Below are 19,424 nucleotides of genomic sequence, written 5' to 3'. Positions count from 1 at the left end.
AAAACTGTACACGATCAAGAAAGTCCCTGATCTGTCAGATTCTGAGCAGAATGTTATATTTAACCAAAGCCAATAATCAAGTTAAAACACTGAAGTACTGAAATGACAACACCACTAACGGAACAGCAGTAACAAGCTTTTTCTTTTAAGCAACTTACTAATTTAAGAACAAACTGGAAAGCTGCTTTGGCTATGGTTTTCACTTGGTTCTGGTAAAAGTTTGCACCCTCCTGTTTAGACTTTTCCACCCAAGAAAATATGCAAGGGAAATAGTGAAACAGTGAAACTAACAGCAGTCAAAAGAATGGCTAAACTTTACATGTAGCTACAAAATACTTGAAGAAAAAACACACACAGATGTTCCCACCTCCAGTGAACTTTCTATTTTATGTGGTAACTAATATTCACCAGTAACTTGCCTGGTAACTACAGAAGACAACATTTTTAATATATCATGACCTTTCAGCATATAACTGAATCCTTAAATACATTTAGTCACTTCAATTCATCCAGAACAGCATTCTACTCCCTGAGCAACCCTAATAAAGGGAGGTAAAAGGAAGCATCCTAACACATCTGCATTTAAAATAACTTGCTTCAAACTTTCTCTGTAGGCAGTGAGAAATGTGGTTACGCTGCAAGCAGATCATTGCTAGAGATTAATTTTTGAGTCACTGTGATACCTTAATTTGTTTTGTTCTGTTTCTTATATGCTGCTCTGGCTTTTTCATCAACTTGAAATATTTTAAATAAAAATACCTGTAATACAAAATCTGTTTTTGGAGCAGTTTGAAATCCTGTTTGCTCTTTGCTTTTGTGATTTTAACAGCCTTCACAAAGGGTCTCCCAGTTCGTAGCTACATCTTTGGAAGTGACTGAATGGGTTGTGAAAAAACAGTATCACTCTTTACTCAAAAAAAGGATATCAAGTCCTAAATCTTTCACCACCATCACTGTTCTTAAAGAGATGCATTCTTTATTTTGCATCCTGAAAAGCTGCTGCCTGCTATTAGACAGGTTTTTACTTCTGCCCAAGCAGGATCTTGTTAGCTAGGGAAAGTAGTTTAAGTACCATCTATGCTGCAAATGGGAACAGGTTTATGAGTAAGCAAAGGACAAACATGGGGACTATGGCAGAGCTCGGACTCCAGCGCACTCCTGACAAGTCTTCCACTTCCAGGTTTTAGGAATGAAATACCTTTGCAGAATGAATCAATGAACAAGCGAGATTTTACTTATTCTACTTTATAGAGCAGAAGATGTTTGATTTCTGTGCAGCTACTTTTCAGTTTTGATTGTTTTTAGGTGATCTGAAAGGGAATTCACCAGGATTTTGAGAAGCACACACAATAGGAATAATAGAGTAAATATGATAGAACTGAGAGCCATATCAAAGAACGCTGCTGCATTCCTGAAGCATTTATTTGGATTATACCTGAAGAGTCCACCCCTGTTTTCCAGAATGTGCCTTAGGAAGCAATCCCAAGTTTGGGAAGAGGAACTACAGGACTCAGAAGGGTTAAGGAAGAACGAGAGGTAGCAAGTCCTGAAGCAGCATGTGCACTCTGGATCATGTGATAGAGAGGGGCTATGCCACAGCGCATTAACCCGATTTTCACAGCTTCTATCAGCCCTGCGACAAAGGGCTCCCACGCTGCCTGCACGCACCACAGACATCTACCGCTACGAAGGAGAACGTGCACGCTGCTAGGACGGCTGAACACCTCCCTCTTCCTCACACGCATGGGGGAGATTGCAGCTGTCTCTTTCAAAATCACTTGCAAGAGTGGTTTGTAAGCAAGCTACATTCATATACCAGATATTCCATTTTGATGTTCCAAAGATTTTTAGAAAGAGGCATTTATACCCAGGTACATCAGAAATTTTAGCCATCTCTGACAGTTGCTTTGCTGAAAGCCAAGCTTATAGTCATAGACTATGGGTCTATGCTCCAGGTACAAACCAGAAATGTTAATTTGGTGGTCCAACAGCTTCACAGTCTGCCCTCTTTCCCCCCATTACCTCCATCAGTTTGTTACGCCAAAGGAAAAATCTTCTTGGACAAAACCTAAATTTGGGGTCAGCTCCGATATAGTGTAACTGCTGTACAAGGCTTCTCCAACAGACTGAAATACGCAAATTAGACATCAGACAAGGTGTACTTCCCCAAACTGGGACCTGAACCAATGCAGCATTTCCTCGGGTACGCCCCTTCAGGCCTGTAGCGTACATCTTTCATATCATCTGGCAGAAAAATGATGCAACATGCAAAAATAAAAAACAGCTGGTAACTCAGGCAACTCTACAGAAGGACATCTGGACATGGAAGTCTCTGGATGATTTAGCCCCCAAAGAAGGCCTTTTGCTTCCACAGAGTCTCATAAAGTAAAAAAATATAACCTTCATTCCACTTGGATGAACAGTCTGTTTCAGCACACGAACATGAACCCCTAAGGGCTTTTGTTTGTTTTCTAAATTAATTGTCAGTATGCCCACCCCACAGGAATCCAAAGGCCAGGTTCATTCCTGAGTTTCAGAAGCGGGACTATGTTCTTTTATTGCCCTAAATCTATAGAGAATCTATGCTGCTCCTAGGGCTTCTTGCACATCTCACCAGGCAACTGCATGTCTGCCTTTTGATTTCTGCTAGCCATTACCTACCAAAATATCCAGTATTCACCCTAACCTTCATTTTTATGCCAATTCATTTCCCTTAACTGGCCTGCATTTCAAGATAGCGCTAATCTTCTAAAGGTGCAATCCATAGAGACATAAATTAGCATGCTAACATAGCTGTAGTGCTGAAAAAAGGAGGAAACATGCTACATAGAAGATAATGTAGCAGCAAAAAATCTCAAAATGAGATGTTTTCACCAGACTCAAATAACTGACAGTGTTATTAGATACAATATAAGTCAAGCAAATTGTTATTCTAGACAGATGAAGAAAAGAACCCACTATGTATCCGGTAGCTTAAAATAGGCTCTCAAGCCTAAGGAAGAGAACACAAAACAGTTAACACATTCAAGTGTGTAATATATAATAAATGACCCTGCAGTGAAGAAGCAGGAGCTTTTCTAATGGGGCAGTTCCTCAGCTACCACAGACAGGCTCCCTCTATCTGCACAGCATCCAGATGCAATACAGGCATAAGGTGACGGTAAATAGCTTCCCACCGCACTTTCCCCCTAGACCCTGTCCCAACCTATCCTCAGCGCCTTGAGCCAAGAATTCCTTCTCCCGCAGTAGCCACCTGGCAGCCTGCGGAGCCCCGGGAACACGGGGCAGCTTTCTCGCTCTGACCTGCAGTGCCCAGCTGCGTCCTGGGGGACCCTCGCCGCAGTGGGACCGGGCCGGCTCGGCTCTTCCCGGGAGCATGCTCCACGCGGGCAGAACGGTCAGGGCTCCCCTGCAAGCCCCCAGCAAGCCTCGGCAGAGCCTAGGCAGAGTGGCAGCTGCTCCCAGCCAATATCCAAAACATCCCCAACAGAGAAGATCATCCTCCTGATATAGCTCACATCACAATTTCAAAAAACAGGTGTTTTCTAAAGATTCTTAAGCAATGAAAAAATTATTTTTCCTAATACTGTTCTAGGAAAAAAACTGCCTTAAATTAAAAGACATGCACACAATCCAGAAAATACCAGCCCAAATTGTTAGAATTCTGCAAAGTTACAGCTATTTGAAAACAGTGTTGAAGCGGGGAAGGCTGGACAAATTGAAACAAACTACAAGCTACAATCCCAGCTTATAAGAGAAGAACATCTAATATCTAAAATGCCTCAACAACTTTCTTAATTTGGAAAAACAGGACTTTTTGTGCTGTTTTGGAGAAACTCATAAAAGGATTACAAAATGCTGTTTAAGGGTTGGGAAGGGAGAAGTGGACTCACTAAAAAGAGGAAAATAATTCCAGATACAGGTTCCTTATAATATGGCTTGGTCTACTCTTATCACATATTTTGAACAAATTTCATCTTTGAGTTTAGAACAGAATTTTTAAAGTTTATGACTCAAGAAAAAACTGCTATAACAATACTACTGTCATGTACAGTTCAAGGGATGTGGAACAACAGCTTTAAGAAGGCAATATGTCATGTAGATATTCTTCCAAAATCACTGTCAACTCTACTTGTAGGATATGTTTTGCTTTCCCTACATGAAATCTTTGATCAAACACCAGTCTGCTCCCTTCCCTTTTAAATATGCAGAAAGAGAGAAAGCCTTAACAGCCCCTCTCCAAGCCATAGGCCATACCAGCTGAGGACATGGCAAAGCAATCAACAAGTCTCATATCCACCTGCTCGTTAAGACCACCACTTGGTTAAGCAGCAAAAAGCCACCTTGCATAGAGGGCACTATTCAATACAACTGGTTTCTCAGTAGAAAGAGCAGTCACAAGTGCTGCTTCTCAGTCAAAGGGCAGATCCATCAATAACAGGCTCTTAAATTTGTTTGTACACATAGCAGATGCTATAGCAGAATACAGTTACTATCAGGAAAAAAAAAAGAAAAAAAAAGACATGCCAAAGCATTGGCAGCCATTTCTGCCAAGCGATCCAAGTCAGCTAGGTGAAGGTGATATATTTTATCAGACCAGTTGATATAGTTGGGAGAAAGGCAACCTTCTTCAGGTCTTTTCCCAGATGCCTCCCTAATATTCTTAAGGCCAATGAATCTCCCTGCTCACACACGAAATAAAGGAACTACAGTTTTAAATTGTCAGACCAAAGACAGGCTGTCATGCTTCATAAATGTGGAAGAATGGTTAAGCGAGAGAGGGCATGATCTCTTAGAAGTGAGCAATCCTGCCTTCATGATGAAGGGAGGGCCATCACGTCTCAGCGAACTGTCCTTGAACATTCCTAGACCATTACAAAAGGGGAAGGCAAGTGGTGGTAAACAAGTAAAGGAGGGGGCCGACAAACCCCTCCACGTGAACGGCAACTTTGCGCCAATCATATATCCGCTTTATGCGCGTGGACAGAAACTGTAGCCAATCATGCAGCTATTGCTAGCACATGCTCTATCGCCTGTCTATATATACTCTGTGTAAGCTCTAATAAAGGGAGAACGACCATACTCATATTGAGACTCATCGTTACTCCGGGCCCGTCCCCCCACTCCGACATCTGGTAGCAGAGGATGGTTTACTTCCGTGACTACCGACATCTGGTAGCAGAGGACGGTTTACTTCCGTGACTACCGACACATAAACTCAAGTTGCTCATTTTGGGTACAAACTCTGAAAACTTAACTTTCCCCAAAATTCACCTGAAACAAAGACCATGAGTCCACCCACAATGAAAAGAGAGCCAGTAAGCAAATAAACTTGAAGCTAATAAGACGCCTCTTTTTGATAGGGTTCAACTGCAAAGTTAACCCAACCTAGGAGAACACATTTTTCACATCTACTTTATTCTGTTTCTATTAATTGTTGGCAGAAAATGAAAGCCTCAGATACAGCTCCAGGCAGACTCTTTCAGTGCTCCTCCCAAGAGGAATCTTTATTCAATTGATAGAGCTCATTCCTTAGAATGGCACTGTAATTAATGCTAATACTTTTGTAATTACTAGCTATAACTTCAAGATATGCTAATTTCTGGATGAATATCAGGGAAATGCATTGAAAGCAGAATATATCATACTGTAAAATACTGAAAAAAGTGGTGGCAGTTCTCATGTGAAGTATTTCAAAGTGGACTGCAAGGGAGAGAAAAACAACGTGCAACACGGGAAAAATCTTGCTGTGCAGGCAAGCTGAGACAGCCTATGGAAGACTAAAGAGATCTTATTCATACTTAATTTGTCATCCATCCAAAGAAATTGAAGGTAGTATACAAAAAAGAACAAACTTGCATAACAAAAAATCTATTTAAGCTTTAGAACCATGACAATCTTAGTATCAAACACTAGCAGGATTGTTTCTCAGTCCATTTAGGACTCCTGGTCAGATCCTAAGCTGTCTAGCCAAAAGGTCAGCCTTCTCATGTGACAACTAAGACACAAGGTACATTGTAATGTTAACAGTTTTGCACCCTTTTCTTTTGGGAGGGAGGGAGAAGGCAACCAGCTGAAACACTTTTCTTCATATGCAATCTTGGAATATTGATCACAGCATTGGTTTTGATAATCGGATAAATACAACCACTGCCACTCCAAGCTACTAGCAACTGACACACCAACACCAGTGGTCTCCAGGAAGAAGCTAAAAACCAGGCCACAAGTGAACTTCATTCTCACATCTTCATCAAATTTAAAGAGTAGCCTGATAGAAGTCTGTGGTGTCTTAGCTGGGAAGTTCAGTCTCCGACACCCTTAACACAGTAGATGTTTTTAGCATCTGAATTTAGTAGTATAAATCAGAAGTAAAAAAAAAATAATAATAATAGGGCTCAAGTAGGTCTGCTACACAAGGGAAACTCTGAAAAGGAGTCAGTTGCAGTTCATCTGCAACTGAAAAACACATGAATGTGCTGCAGGACAAAATTAGTTGACAGCTTACTTCAGCAGTATATTACAGCAGAGCACAGAGTATCCTTACATAAACAAAAGGCTACTTGGTCAAAAATCTTTATATCCGTCAACATTCTAAGTTTTTCCAGAACACACAAAATCTGAACTTCAGAAAAAACTTAAACATATTTTTCAAAGGAATCAATGTCAGATGACTCTAATAATCTTTGTGATACTCAGGTTCTAATACTTAAAGCTTACAGGTATAAGTAGACTCAATGTTGTACTTAACATGAAGCCCCTTCTCCAGACCAGCAAATTCCATATTCAGTAATGGGGCAACCTAGTATCTGAATACACAGTGATCAAAATGTACAAGCAAAGCAGAGATTGAAACAGTAACATTCAAGGTAAGTTTCCCAGTTATAAAAGCAGAACAGAAGGTATCATTTATCATTACACTGATTTTCAGTATTTGAAAATCTTGTTTAACACGGCTTTCAAGATTCAGCTCTGTTAAAAAAAAGCACAAAGAATCACAAGAGATGATGCAGCCAAAAAATAGTGGTGAATTTTTCAGCAGTAAACTCATCCCCAACTCGACCTTCTCATGTATGATTGGTCCTCACTACTGACAAGAGATATTTTCCAGAATTACAGATTGTAACATTGCTACAGTGAATCAATTCTGCATCTTCTTTGTTTAGCACTTCATTCTTTAATCCCTCTTTGATTAAAAGAGCATAAAAAAATAGAACTCAGTTTCACAGTGCTTCCTATCTTTATCAAAGAGTTTATCCCCCAATGAACAAGCCTGCAAAGCTCTTTAGGAAAAACTGGTTATAACTTGAGTTAAATCAGAAAGCTCGTTTTTCAGAAGGAGCACTTCAACTAAATTGATCTGGGAAAGAAGAGAGGTAAGACAAGACAAACACTGCTTCTTGGTATCATCAATGAACCAACATACCTAACATGCCACAGAACAGACTGCCATTCCAGTGAGTGCTTTTTCCGCATAGGCTAGACAAACTCAAAGAAACAGCAGTGACTCCAGATCCACGTGGCAGCCCTGCTGACCTAAATCAGATTCAGTCAACCAGGCACTGTAGTTCAGTCTCATGCTAGATTTAGTGTTATCATAGCCTCTCAACAGCCTAAAATATCCACCACTCCATTCACTCAAACTCCAAGTTCTCATTTTTATAAAATACGCAATAAAATGAGAGGAAGAAGAAAGCCACCTAAGTAAATACAAGGTGTTGTTGCAGCAGTTCCTAGCCAGGGCTACTCCAGCTGCTGCTCTTTACATCATTCCTTGTTTGTCTGCGGTGCACCATCCTACCAACCTAATGCACTTCAAAAGTAGCACTCATTTCAGTGATCAAATACATACAAAATAAACCAACTGCCATATGAGAAAACAGCTAATGCTGGCATCTTTTTAAGCTCTTTGCTTCACCACTAAAGAATCTTTTGAGCACAGTAGCATAAGTGTTTGCTGAAAGAAACTTGCTTTTAGAAACAAGATTCAAAAGGCTTAAGAAAACATACAAGTGGATGATAAAGACCAAAGGTAAATCTAAGTAACTTACTGCTGCTGCTGAAGCATCCTCTCCACCTACATAGAGAGAAGAAGCTATCTCCATCACAGACAAGTTGGTGGGAGCATCAGTAGTAGATGACGATCTGGGCCGACCTGATTGAATATCTTGGGCAGACCTCCTGTTGATCTGTGGGCTTCCTTTTGGAGGGTCCATCTTGCCCCGCCTGCTGTGCAGGCTTGTCCCTCTCTTCATTTTAGGTGGCACTCTGATCTGCTGAAGCACTCGATTCAGAGCTGTGGGTTGGGTGGAGACACCATCAATTTCAGCACAGGCGCTTTGGCTTTCCAAATCCATTTCAGACTCCAGATCAGCCTGAGCTTGCTGAACATCATGGGGAGAAACTGAGGACCTCCTGCGCTGGTGCTGGAAAAGGTGCTTCAAGCCTTGACCAATCACATTAATGTTCTCCAAAGCATTATGCGTTATTTTGGATAATTTTTGCTCTGATTCATGCTGTTTTTTGGTCTCTTGATCTTGGGATTTGCCTCCAGGATCAGGGTCATCACACATCTGTTCACTGCCAGAGGGCTCCATTGGTGACACCCAACAGGTCTATTTGACTATTCATATATAAATAGGTCCCCTGCTTTTAAAAGGCTTGTTTGTTTTAAAAATGCCAAGATTGTCAGCCAATTAGGTGTGCAATTGCTTCAGTGACTACACATGCAGTTGTGCCACGGTGATCTCATGCTTATCTAATGTTAAACAAAAGAGCCATTATTATACATCCATGCAGAAAGTAGTGGGTTAAAAAAATCTAATGCGCAAAACATGCCATTAACACCACAAAATACATCAGTTTTCCAAGCATCCTTCAACCATGGTATTAGTTGCATCTAGGCTGTACGCAGAGGCCAAAGCTTGCATGGGACAACTCATTTACTGCCTAGGGAAAGAAGCCCAGCGCAAAGTATATAGGGAAGCAAGAAAGGTAAAAATGCTGGCCTAAAAGGGGTAAGCAAGGAAAAAACAGTTTTCTTTTAAGAACAGAGCCCATAATAATATTTAAGAGAACATGAGGTTAAACTTCTATAGATCAGTTAAGGCATACCATGTTACTCTTTGGCAGAATTAATTTTGTTTCTTATCAAAGATTTGATCTTGTGCTTCAAATGTAATGTCTGCTCTACCTACCTGATTTTCCTGCGGAATGCCTAACTGCACAGTATTTCATACATGCAAGAAAACATAACATTTCCAAATCAGTTATGCTTTTCCAAATAGAAGAAACAGCTCATTACCGCCAGCATCTACTGATGGCACAGGCAACTAGATGTGATAATCTGTCTTCAAACAAGACGAGGCAAGCACAAAAGCTTCAATAGGTATAATCTTGTCCACAATTCTCAAAGAAAATAAAAAACACCTTTTAAAAAGTAGATTAAGTGACAGACCTGAAAGGGGAATGGTAGCAGCACCATGTATCTGGAGCTCAACCTCTAATGGAAAGAAATCACAGTTTTTCCCCAGACGATCTCAACTTCACCTCTCATACCAGACTGGGCTCAGACAGGAGCTGGTTATACTACCTTGCAGCTGAGCACTTACATAGCAACACACTATTGGAGAAGTGCAGCAAAGGAAAGAGGAAGGAAGGACACAGTATCTGGAAGAGTTTCACATCTGCACCATGAGATCACATGCTCGGAAGCTGATCATTGTTTTCTTGCAGGAGAAAGTTTTGATTAGGCTTCTATAAATATAGAACCCAGATCACAGAGGTCCACCTCAATCTTGGCAGAAGGCAGCCCAAGCTTTAAAAACCCATTTTATTTAAAATGCAATGTATGTTTGGGATGCAAGCGCATTCATTTCTATCTTAAAACAGCTGCAGAAGCATAATGCATTGAGGTTACAATTAGAGAGCTCTCAATTTTGTGCACCTGAAGCCTGGCACAACCGATGAAGCAGATATTCCAAAACGCTGTCCAAATTGGCATCCAAAATATATCAAAAGAGCTGCCTCACTCTTCCATTTTTCCAAATGTCTTAGCTATCAGCCGGAGGCGAGATGAAATTCACTACTTATATTCCAGCATTTTGCTTTCTATAAATATATTTGTATTCCTCCATATATGAGTACTTTGAAAACATGTTATAAGCATTGAGTCTCAATGTATTGGCCAGTTTAATGAATAACCTATTAAAAGCAAAGTAATAAACCGCAGCCCAGAAAAATGAAGTTACGCACCTATATTCATGCAGAAGTTCTGTGGCAGAATCAGAAACATTTAGCAGTCAACCTTTTATTTTTACATACTTAACATACTTAAATTACTTTAGTGCCTTTATAGCTAGTAACTTCCTTGGACTTTCAAGCTCTCTTATTTTTAATATTACTTTTACTTTTCCTAATGTAAAAGTCTTTCCAGAAAGCTGAAGTGTAGGTCTTCACAATATGGTTCCGGCAAAAAGTCTCACTAGTTAAACAGCAAAAGCCCCAGAATTATTTGGTGTATAAAAGACAACTTGACAGCTGACCTATGGCTGCCTTTATTTTAGCAATTCCCTCGGTATTTATTTTTCTGAACTGTAGTTTTCCATCCAGATTATCACTGGTAATAATGATGATCTTAAAGAACATCACTTCAGTCTAACTAGAGTTCCATGTATTATTTTGGTGGAAACCATTAATCTGCCTCTTCTTACATATAAACCAACCTGATACAAATCAGGCTACAATTAATTCACAAACAAGTCACTGCTATCCCTGCGTATTCTGAGATTGATTTCTGAAATTACACTGACTTGTATCTTTAAAAGGCTCCTGCAGGAGCTTTGTGAACATCTGTCCATTCATATTTCCATTTGATAAATCTGTTGTGGGCCTGAAAAAGAGCTTTTCAGATTGCATTTCTGGTATGAAATTCCTTAAAACTATTCATTTGTCCTAGTATCTACTTTAAGGGAAAAAACTTTACTCAGAAATAAGAGCTATGAGTCAGCAAGATTAATTAGCACATTTATTTCCATTAGTATTCAAGTTTTGTGCTTGTTTTTCCATTTATAACCTTTACATTCTGTTTGAGAGAGGAAAGAGTGCCTTGTAGCATAAAGCTCAGGAACACACATTCCTGATTCCTATGAGAAGACAGTACATCAGAGACAAAATTAATAATTCCATACAGTCACACTGAGCAGAAGATGCTATAATATTATTACATCCCAGAACATGTTCATATAGTCCTCCATTTTGCAATTATTTCACAGCAGCACTGGGAAACAAAACAGTTCAAAAGGAGAAACTGCCAAAACCAATATTAGATAGGTGTGAATATATAAACTAGTACTTGCCTCCATCAGTTGTCCTTAAGCATGGCTGACATACAGGGGTCCCTCTGCTGAACAAAACTGCAAAAGAAATTGGGTATGAGATGCAAATCCTGGAAAGGGGAGGAAAGATGTACATAGATGGCACAAAGTGAGGATGGTTCCAACTCTACATTTTTCATTTAAATGCAACTGCCCTGGAAGCCAGACTATTTTAAACTCTCAAATAGCTGGAAGAATACAAATATAATTGAAGTTAAAACTGAATCTTATAGGATTAATCACAAAGTTCTTGTGAAAGAATGTTTCCTCTTAGGATTTACGGCCACCAGTATGTGCCAAAAGCACAGCTAGCCTTCCGGCTACAGCCTGCAAAGACAGACTGGTCTGCACAAATTTATTTTCTCCTATTTATTCATTCAAATATTCTGGGCACAGGTGAAGCCGCTTTGCTCTTGTTTATCTGGGGCTCACCTACTATGCCATAAGAACTGTGAGCACTCTGAAACACGACCACCTTCCAGCTCGTCTGACAGCAACGCTTGTGCAAGCGCCTCTAACCTTGGCTGAACTGCGATTACGCATAACGGCACCCTTGACCGGGGGGCAGGAAAGCTATCGCTGCCTCCGCTACCCCAGCGGCACCGCCGCAGCGCCCTGCGAAGGCTACGCTGCTCTGACGCACCGAACCCCTTCTGCGCAGACGTGATAGTGAAACCTCGAGTCACACTCAACGCAGAACCAGCGTAAGGGATCCAGAAGCTTGAGTCCAGCCTAGGCAAAGCATACCATGCCCAAGGTCATTGTTTCGGCCTTGCTCCGTTTTCCTAAAGGAGAGGACAATGTATTTCAAGGGCGTTTTGATGAGCCGTTTGCTGTTTGTGACAAGGAAACATACGGACGAAGGCCTGCTAGAGGAATACCATTAGAAGATGACAACAGGGCAGCGACAACAGATAAACTGGCAGCATTTCTGTAGCCAGACTTGTGGGAGGGTTCAGATACTATTTTGAAACACAGCTAAATCACCCTGATTTTCTGAAGGTGATTAGTTACTCATTAGTTCTTGAGGAGAGTGACACAAGCTTCGAAGCCATACTTGCCTAATGGGTCTTTATTTGGGGTGATTTGATCCTTGGTACTCTGGTAAGACCAAAATAAACACTGTAGTACTTTTTTTCTTGTAAAGGAACACATCTATAGGCAAACAAAATACAACTCACCAACAGCTAACCAGGATCTAAAACACTTTGGTAACCTTTCCAAAGGCTGAATTTTCAGTGACTATCTAGAAATGAACTATGGAAGTAGCTAGCTCCTTAATGCTTTAGAATTTGTTTAAGGGTTTTAATAGTAATTGAGCTCTTTGAGATGAAGCCAAGATCCTAACTAAACCTTTGATCATCCATGAAAATTGAATTTGGCAATCGGTTAAAGCTTCCAAAAGGAAAAGCCTTAAATATAAGGAAACCCATCATAATCAAACTCTCCTGGACAGTTTCAGCAAAGCTTAAAGAATAAAGTGGTCAGCATGAAGCACCATCTTACCAACAGAGATAATCCTCCCCTAGGTGCAGGGCACAGAAGCATGGGATAACTTGCTCCAAACTATACCTATTCTCTTTAAAGCACTTTATATTTCAGGGATCTTATCCATATTTATTACATTTTATTGCAGAATAAAAATGAAGCAAGCTTCAGAATACATTAGCACTCAGTGGAGTACTACAAAACACTGCACTACTGGGAGATTTTGACTATTACACATCTCAGATTCCCATCTCCAGAAAGACAGCAGAGAGCAAGAAAATGTTAATTAGAAACACTTAAGTAGGATGCTAGAATATGAAGAAGGAAGTGATGACAGCAAATATGAAGAAATTAGGAAAAAAGTGATATAGGGAAGATGAATGAAAGTATTTTTGAAAAAAGTTTTGACATAGAAGAAACTGTTTCTACAACAGTTTGAGTAGAGAATTAGGCACCGTGTGCAAAATATTGTTAACGTGCAAGGTACCACTAACAAATTCTGCCAGGTAGGTCTTCATAGAGATGTTCTATGGCACTATAAGATTCTGTAGGTCAACAGATGCTTCTGACTCGATTCAATTCCCAGCCTTTACACCGCACAGTCCATGTTCCAGAGCCCCCGTGGACTGGCTTGAGACGTAAAGTCATGACAACTACTCACATTTCCCTCTGTGAATCAGAGTCTTCACTGACAAATACAAATCATTTCTCATTTTCTGTCAGAATCTCTATTTTTCTTCTGAATCTTGGAAAACTACTGCACTGGTCTGATTGAAGTTTCTCCACTTTCCCGTACTGAAGAACAGACAAAATCTTAGCCACCTTCTTATGTTTTCACAAATGTAACACCTCTATTGCAGAGCCATTTAACTAGCATGAATGCTACATATACATATTAGAGAATTTGGAGGGAGGACGGAAATAAATCAAGTATTGCTGGTGCTGTTTTGCTCCAGACAGCAGGAACATCTACAAGGAAAAACAGTTACTTTCCATTCTTTCCTTATAACCATTTCCCTCAAACACTACATAACATGAAAATTTCAGGAATTTGTCAAGTATTTAAGATCAACATCAGAAGTCAAAAAAAATCTTGGCCCATTAGATTTTGGTTAAACTGTATTCAAGTAAATGTTGACTCTAAATGAATTCACTTCAAAAATACAATTATTTGCAAGTAAAATGAACTCTGAAACTACCATTGAAACACAGCTCAGGACTGACATTTGAAGTGTGAGCACTTGTTACAGACACAAACAGTACAGAACTGCAGAAATGCGGAAGGAAAAAAAAATGTATTTTCAATAAAAGAAAACCCAAGATTCTGCCTTTTTGCAGAATATTTCAATACCTATTATTTGCACAGTATTTGAATATTTCAAACCCTTAACATTAATGTTCAAGTACAATTATCTAAAGAACTCTCACATTTGTTTTATTACATAAAATCTCAAATTAATATCTCATCATGGAGTTGTAGTCTACAGTTAGCAGGGATCTTATGTAGATGCTTATAATTTCTCCTGTTTAGCAAAAAACAGGGTTTTTTAGTTGCCTCAAGGGAAGGATATTTTTTATTAAGAGCCCAGATTGCCTTGAGAAAGCCCAGATTATTTTGAGAAATTCATCTCAAAAAGGATTCAGTATCAAGGCAAACAGTTTAGCAAAAAAGACTGGACGGGCAATAGTCACATATTGGAAAATACCATACTATGGGAACTGGGAATCCTAGCAAGCAGCTTAGGTCCGCAGAAGGATTAAGACACTTCAAAAGTATCATTGTTCAGCAGCAACAAGCAGCAGAGCAAATAAGGAGAAGCCTTGGGTGTTTACAAGTAATCCTGTCAGAAAGAGGAACTTGGGAAAAACCGGAATGGGTGTAAGATTCTAGGGGGCTGCGGTTTGGAGAACATTCAAAGAGGAAGACGATAATGGAGTAAATAATTTGACTCAGAAGAACTGGATAGTGGTATGACTACACATACCTAGAGAAACAGGTATATATAGCTATTATGCTATGACAGAACAATTTTTAAAACATCAGAATGGAAAACTGAGGCAAGAATGGAAAAAAAGACATAAGAAATAATTAAACACAAAGAAACTAAGTGATATGGCAGAAAACCGAAAAAAAGACTTAAAGGTCAAAACCAATACTATCTTTAATGGAAAGGATACCTGTAGTTTTCAGGACAGAACTCCCTCTACTCCTCCAAAATTCACACAAGAAAAGATTTCTTAGAATTCTAGCAAAGCCCAAAGGAAGAACAAGGGACAAAAGTTATATGGTTGCCCCCCACCTAGCCACAACCCTAACGATGAAGTTACACAGAGCAGGAAAGTAAATGGAGCGTGGCTGAAAGAGCAAACTGAAAGACAAATACAGAAAGACTCAGCAAATTAAACAGTGCAGTTAGCAAAAGAGGAAAAACACCTGCCTGGAGTGTGTAACATGAGCCGCATCTCCGTTCTGGCTCTGCAGCTCAGACTTTCCTGAAAGGGCAACAGCCCAAAGGCAATCAGGTTTGATGAACCGGGAAGGAGCGGCAGGCGGCACGCCCCAAGAAATTCACTGGTTTAATCCACAGGGCTTTGGATAAGGGAGCCCAAACCGTGCAGTCCAGCCAGACAGGAGGTACGAGGACACGGGCAGAGCAAGAGACCTACTGCCCAGTTTTTAAGCCAGTTGTACAGCATTTCAGGACAAAAACAAGATACTAAGATAATAATAGGTTTTACCGATTTCTGCCTAATGATTTCCCTAAACCCGCCAGCCTATTCACAACATTATCCAGAAGTCAAGAAGGAAGTCAGCTGAACGATGCCATCTGTGCTATCCTTGATCTCCCTTCTCAAAACACGGATTCGGCAGGAGCACAGTTTGGTGGATAAAGTGCAGGATGAGGGACTGGATATCTGGGGTTAAACTGGCTTTGTCATGAAAATCAAAGCAACGCATTTCAGAGTCTATAGCTTGAGACCTATAATGTATTCCAAGAGTTTCAAGACTGGGAAGCTGCTTCTAGAGCTACTATTCCATAATAGTCTCATTGTGGGGCAATGTCACTGGTTCCTCAGTTTAACAGGTTTTTTTTGCTCTTTTTAAAAAGCACTGGTTAAGTTTAATACACTTTTTTCACCTTGATGAATTCCTTAGCTATATAAAGTACTTACAGGTTTGCATTACCACAGCAGGTGAATAAGTCTATGTATTTACCCTTGGAAAGATCCTACTTTACAGTCAGTTACAATTACTTCTTTAGATTTCAGATGAAGAACCAAACATAGAAAGGTCAAGCAGCTGCCTTCAGGTTACATAAGGCTTTTGGAGTAGAAAAACAAACTTAAACTTTACCCCTATAAGGTGAATGCCATTTTGACAGGTTGTTTCACTGCTGCCTCCTTTTGATTTGCTTATGAGCAGATAGTGTACAAGGCCAAAGACTAGACACAGGCTATTTGCCATCACATTATAAAGGCAGTGCCTCAGAAAAGTTAAATCTAGATCAAAGAAGATTTAACTAGAACCTTTCAATTTGCCAATATCCACAGTCGCTCACATATATACATTTTCTATAATTTTCGTGAATGGACTTAAAGATTCAGAGACAACACTAGAAATGAAGCCTGCAGGTATTTTAGAATAAAAACACATTTGATGGGTTTTTGTATATGCAAAGAACTCCTATAAAGACTGTTTTACTAGACATAAAAAGGAAATTTGACTTTTAGCAAGTCTTTCTTTTTAACAAGACGGATTAAAAATTAATGTTTTACATTCTGCCCATCAAAAATAAGTATGCTGTGGAAGAAGTTTCACAAGGCTGCAGTTTACAGCTGCACAGTTTGCCTAGACATGACCAACAGCTGACACTTGCACTCTATTTTCTGACCTGTTTCAAAAAAGCCACATCCTCACCCACTCTTCCTCAAAACCACACTGAAAAGAAAGCCGATCTACAGTATTTCCTCAGGCACAGCTCTGCTCTTTGCTAAAGAAAAAAGGTTACAACCACATTTGTGTTCTACAAACGGCCCAGCTGCATGTTGTGAACTCAGCGCGTCACTGGAAGGCCTCCGAACGGACCATCTCCGCAGCCGGAGCAAGCGGCCGCAGCCCCGGCAGGGATCCGAGGCTGCTCCTTCACAAGGCAAAGCGTATGACAGAAATAATTCAAAGAATTTCCACCCTCTTTTGCCCCCTGTTGCTCCTTTTCAACCCCACAGCATGACATCCCACCATTTTAGTTGTTCCACACACAGCTGTTTCTGTGGCTGCAATATGAACTGAAACAGGAAAAAAAAAAATCAACTCAGCTTTGAAAAAAATGGGAAGAATCTTACCAGAGTTGTGTTATAGCAACTTGAGGATGAGGTGAAAGATGACAGGCAGTATGGACACAGGGAATAATTACTTCAAAATGGTGTTATCAAAAGCCTCAGATCTGAAACTATGATCAGAATAGCAGGAGAAACAGCATCTCGCATCAGCTTCAGCAAGGACTCACCCAAACAAAAATAATTTGATTTCTGCAGTTCATATATTGCCTTTTGAAAATGGAGAAACTACCTTTCCTAAAGCATTTTGGAAAAGAAAGGAGAAATATCAAGAGAATATTCAAAATATTGGGTCTTCCATAAAGAAAAGAGCTCTGTATATAGGGAAATAAGGAACAAGCATTCCAAGACAGCAATAAGACACTGGCTAACATAATCAATAGCAACAAGTCATTTTTCATTAGATGCCTGCATACACTCACAGTCTGAAGTCACAGCTCACAACAAGATGAACAATAAAGACCTGCATATTAGTTGGGTTTTATTAATATTATGTGACTTATCTCTCTACATTCTGGCAGGCAGTAAAGTCATAAGCAATTGTGAAGTGATTGTCAAGGACTTGAGCAGGGAAGAGAATGACATAGATAAAATCAGTCCCAGGTGCACAGCTCCAAAACAGGCAGCAATAGCTGGGTGCATCCAGGCTGGCTAGAGGCATGCTGACTATGGATAAAGCAGGAGGCAATCAAAGGAAAGCTAACAGCCCCACAGCCCTGAGGAAGGCAAGGGGGTGAAGGTTGCTTAAGACATGATAATTTGGGAAAATGCAGCAATCAGCACAACCTGCTCCTCTCAATTCCGAGATGAGGAAGGCTTCAAGCTTACTTGGTCCATAACAAGAAGAAACTGCTACAACAGTATATATTCATGTCATTCTCATTTAAAATCCAACTTCAGGTGCTGAGTACTATTTCTCAAAACAAGCCGCAGTTCACCGCTTGAATAAACTGTTTTAAATTGCTTTAATCAGTTGTCACTGTTGCAGGGACATACAGCAGCATAGAAATGCTCTGATTTCACTGCTGTAGAGGCAACTGTTTCATTTACACGGTTGAGACCAGCTGTGGAATTATTTCTTCTCATGGAAAAAAGCCAAGAGTAGTACAGTAATAAAAAAGCCTGCCTTGAAAGACTAAATTAATTATATACATGCAAAGGTGAAAAGGAATAATTTAGTTTCTTTAGTTTCCCCCACTTGCAAGAAATTGTTCATCAGAACAGATTTCATTCCTTGGAACATCTCAAATCATTCAACTGTGAGGATTTATGCTCCTACTACCTACTTTTGCTATCAACATTTGCATTATCTGGATCAGATGCTCCAGCCTCTCGAAAAATACAACATTATTAGGCCATGCCAGAAATTTTGGCAGTATCTTTTCAGGAGAGAAACAGGGAGAGAGCGAGAGAGAGAAGGCGCGCGCACGCACGCGCAAAGCTCTTCTTGTCCTTATTGTCCGTCTGCCAGGAGATGCTGCCACTTTCAATGTGTCAAAGCTGCCTCAAATGTCAGGAACAAGTGAATCACAAAGAGTGGAAATACGGGTATTTTCATTCCACTTCCCAAGAGAAAAAAGGGTGCACTATAGCTTTTACAGAACACTGGGGATTAGAGAGACTTTTAGGCATGCTAGTCATAAAAAAGAGATAGCCTCTCGCTTTAACTCCTAGCAGGTTCATCTGTGTGACAATGCCAGTGCAGAAGACGGCAGGATTTAGCACCTCCAGTTCTAAGAGAAAGCTTTATTTCAGACTTGGAGTTACATGAGAGGGTTAAAGCAAGCTACGTTAACAGGCTTGCAAAGAACGATATCACCTACCAGCAACCCACGCTACATGTGGTTTTAACAAGTGCTTTTAGCCCTGAATTTTGAGAAGTATTATATTTACAGTGACTTGCAAAAGAAGAAAGTAGAACTAACCTGGCACAGAGTGGTAAAATACTCCCCCTGATGACTCAAAACCAGTGCTCATTCTCTGAGCTTTCAGTAATGTTGACTTGACTTACTAAAAGATAGATCAAAAGTAGTTTTCATTTGGCTCAGCAAAATCACAAGCTTTTCCGACTGTTTTCTACCACTGTTGGTATCAGGTATACGAAAGCTTTCCACTCATATTTAGCATCAGATGAGTTAAAAAGTAGAAGCTTTGACTTCAAACAATTTACAAAGATTAACCCTAGCCCCATTCAGTGTCAAAATAGAGTGTGTGTGTGTGTGTGGG

The 19,424-nt window shown here is 40.1% G+C and overlaps 1 protein-coding gene across 5 annotated transcripts in view; it reads right to left on the bottom strand.

The window, feature by feature from the left end:
• Window positions 1-19,424, bottom strand: part of TMCC1 (transmembrane and coiled-coil domain family 1) — a 122,759-nt gene that overhangs the window by 97,088 nt on the left and 6,247 nt on the right. For 4 of the 5 annotated variants that reach the window (XR_003255024.1, XR_003255023.1, XR_003255025.1 and 1 more), the window contains exons 2-3: window positions 11,355-11,411; window positions 8,049-8,755 (exon numbers count right to left, since the gene is read on the bottom strand). Coding sequence is in view for 2 of the 5 variants with exons in the window: in XM_026074949.1 (XP_025930734.1) it covers window positions 8,049-8,594 (546 nt within the window). In the remaining 3 variants the exon portion in view is untranslated. The remainder of the gene's footprint in view (window positions 1-8,048; window positions 8,756-11,354; window positions 11,412-19,424) is intronic. The other variant, XM_026074956.1, reaches the window with a different exon arrangement.

This window comes from Apteryx rowi, unplaced genomic scaffold (genome assembly GCF_003343035.1).
Source record: "Apteryx rowi isolate R43461 unplaced genomic scaffold, aptRow1 scaffold_4, whole genome shotgun sequence".
Taxonomy (NCBI): Eukaryota; Metazoa; Chordata; class Aves; order Apterygiformes; family Apterygidae; genus Apteryx; species Apteryx rowi.
Note: the sequence above shows the minus strand (reverse complement) of the source record. Positions and strands in the feature narration are given on the sequence as shown.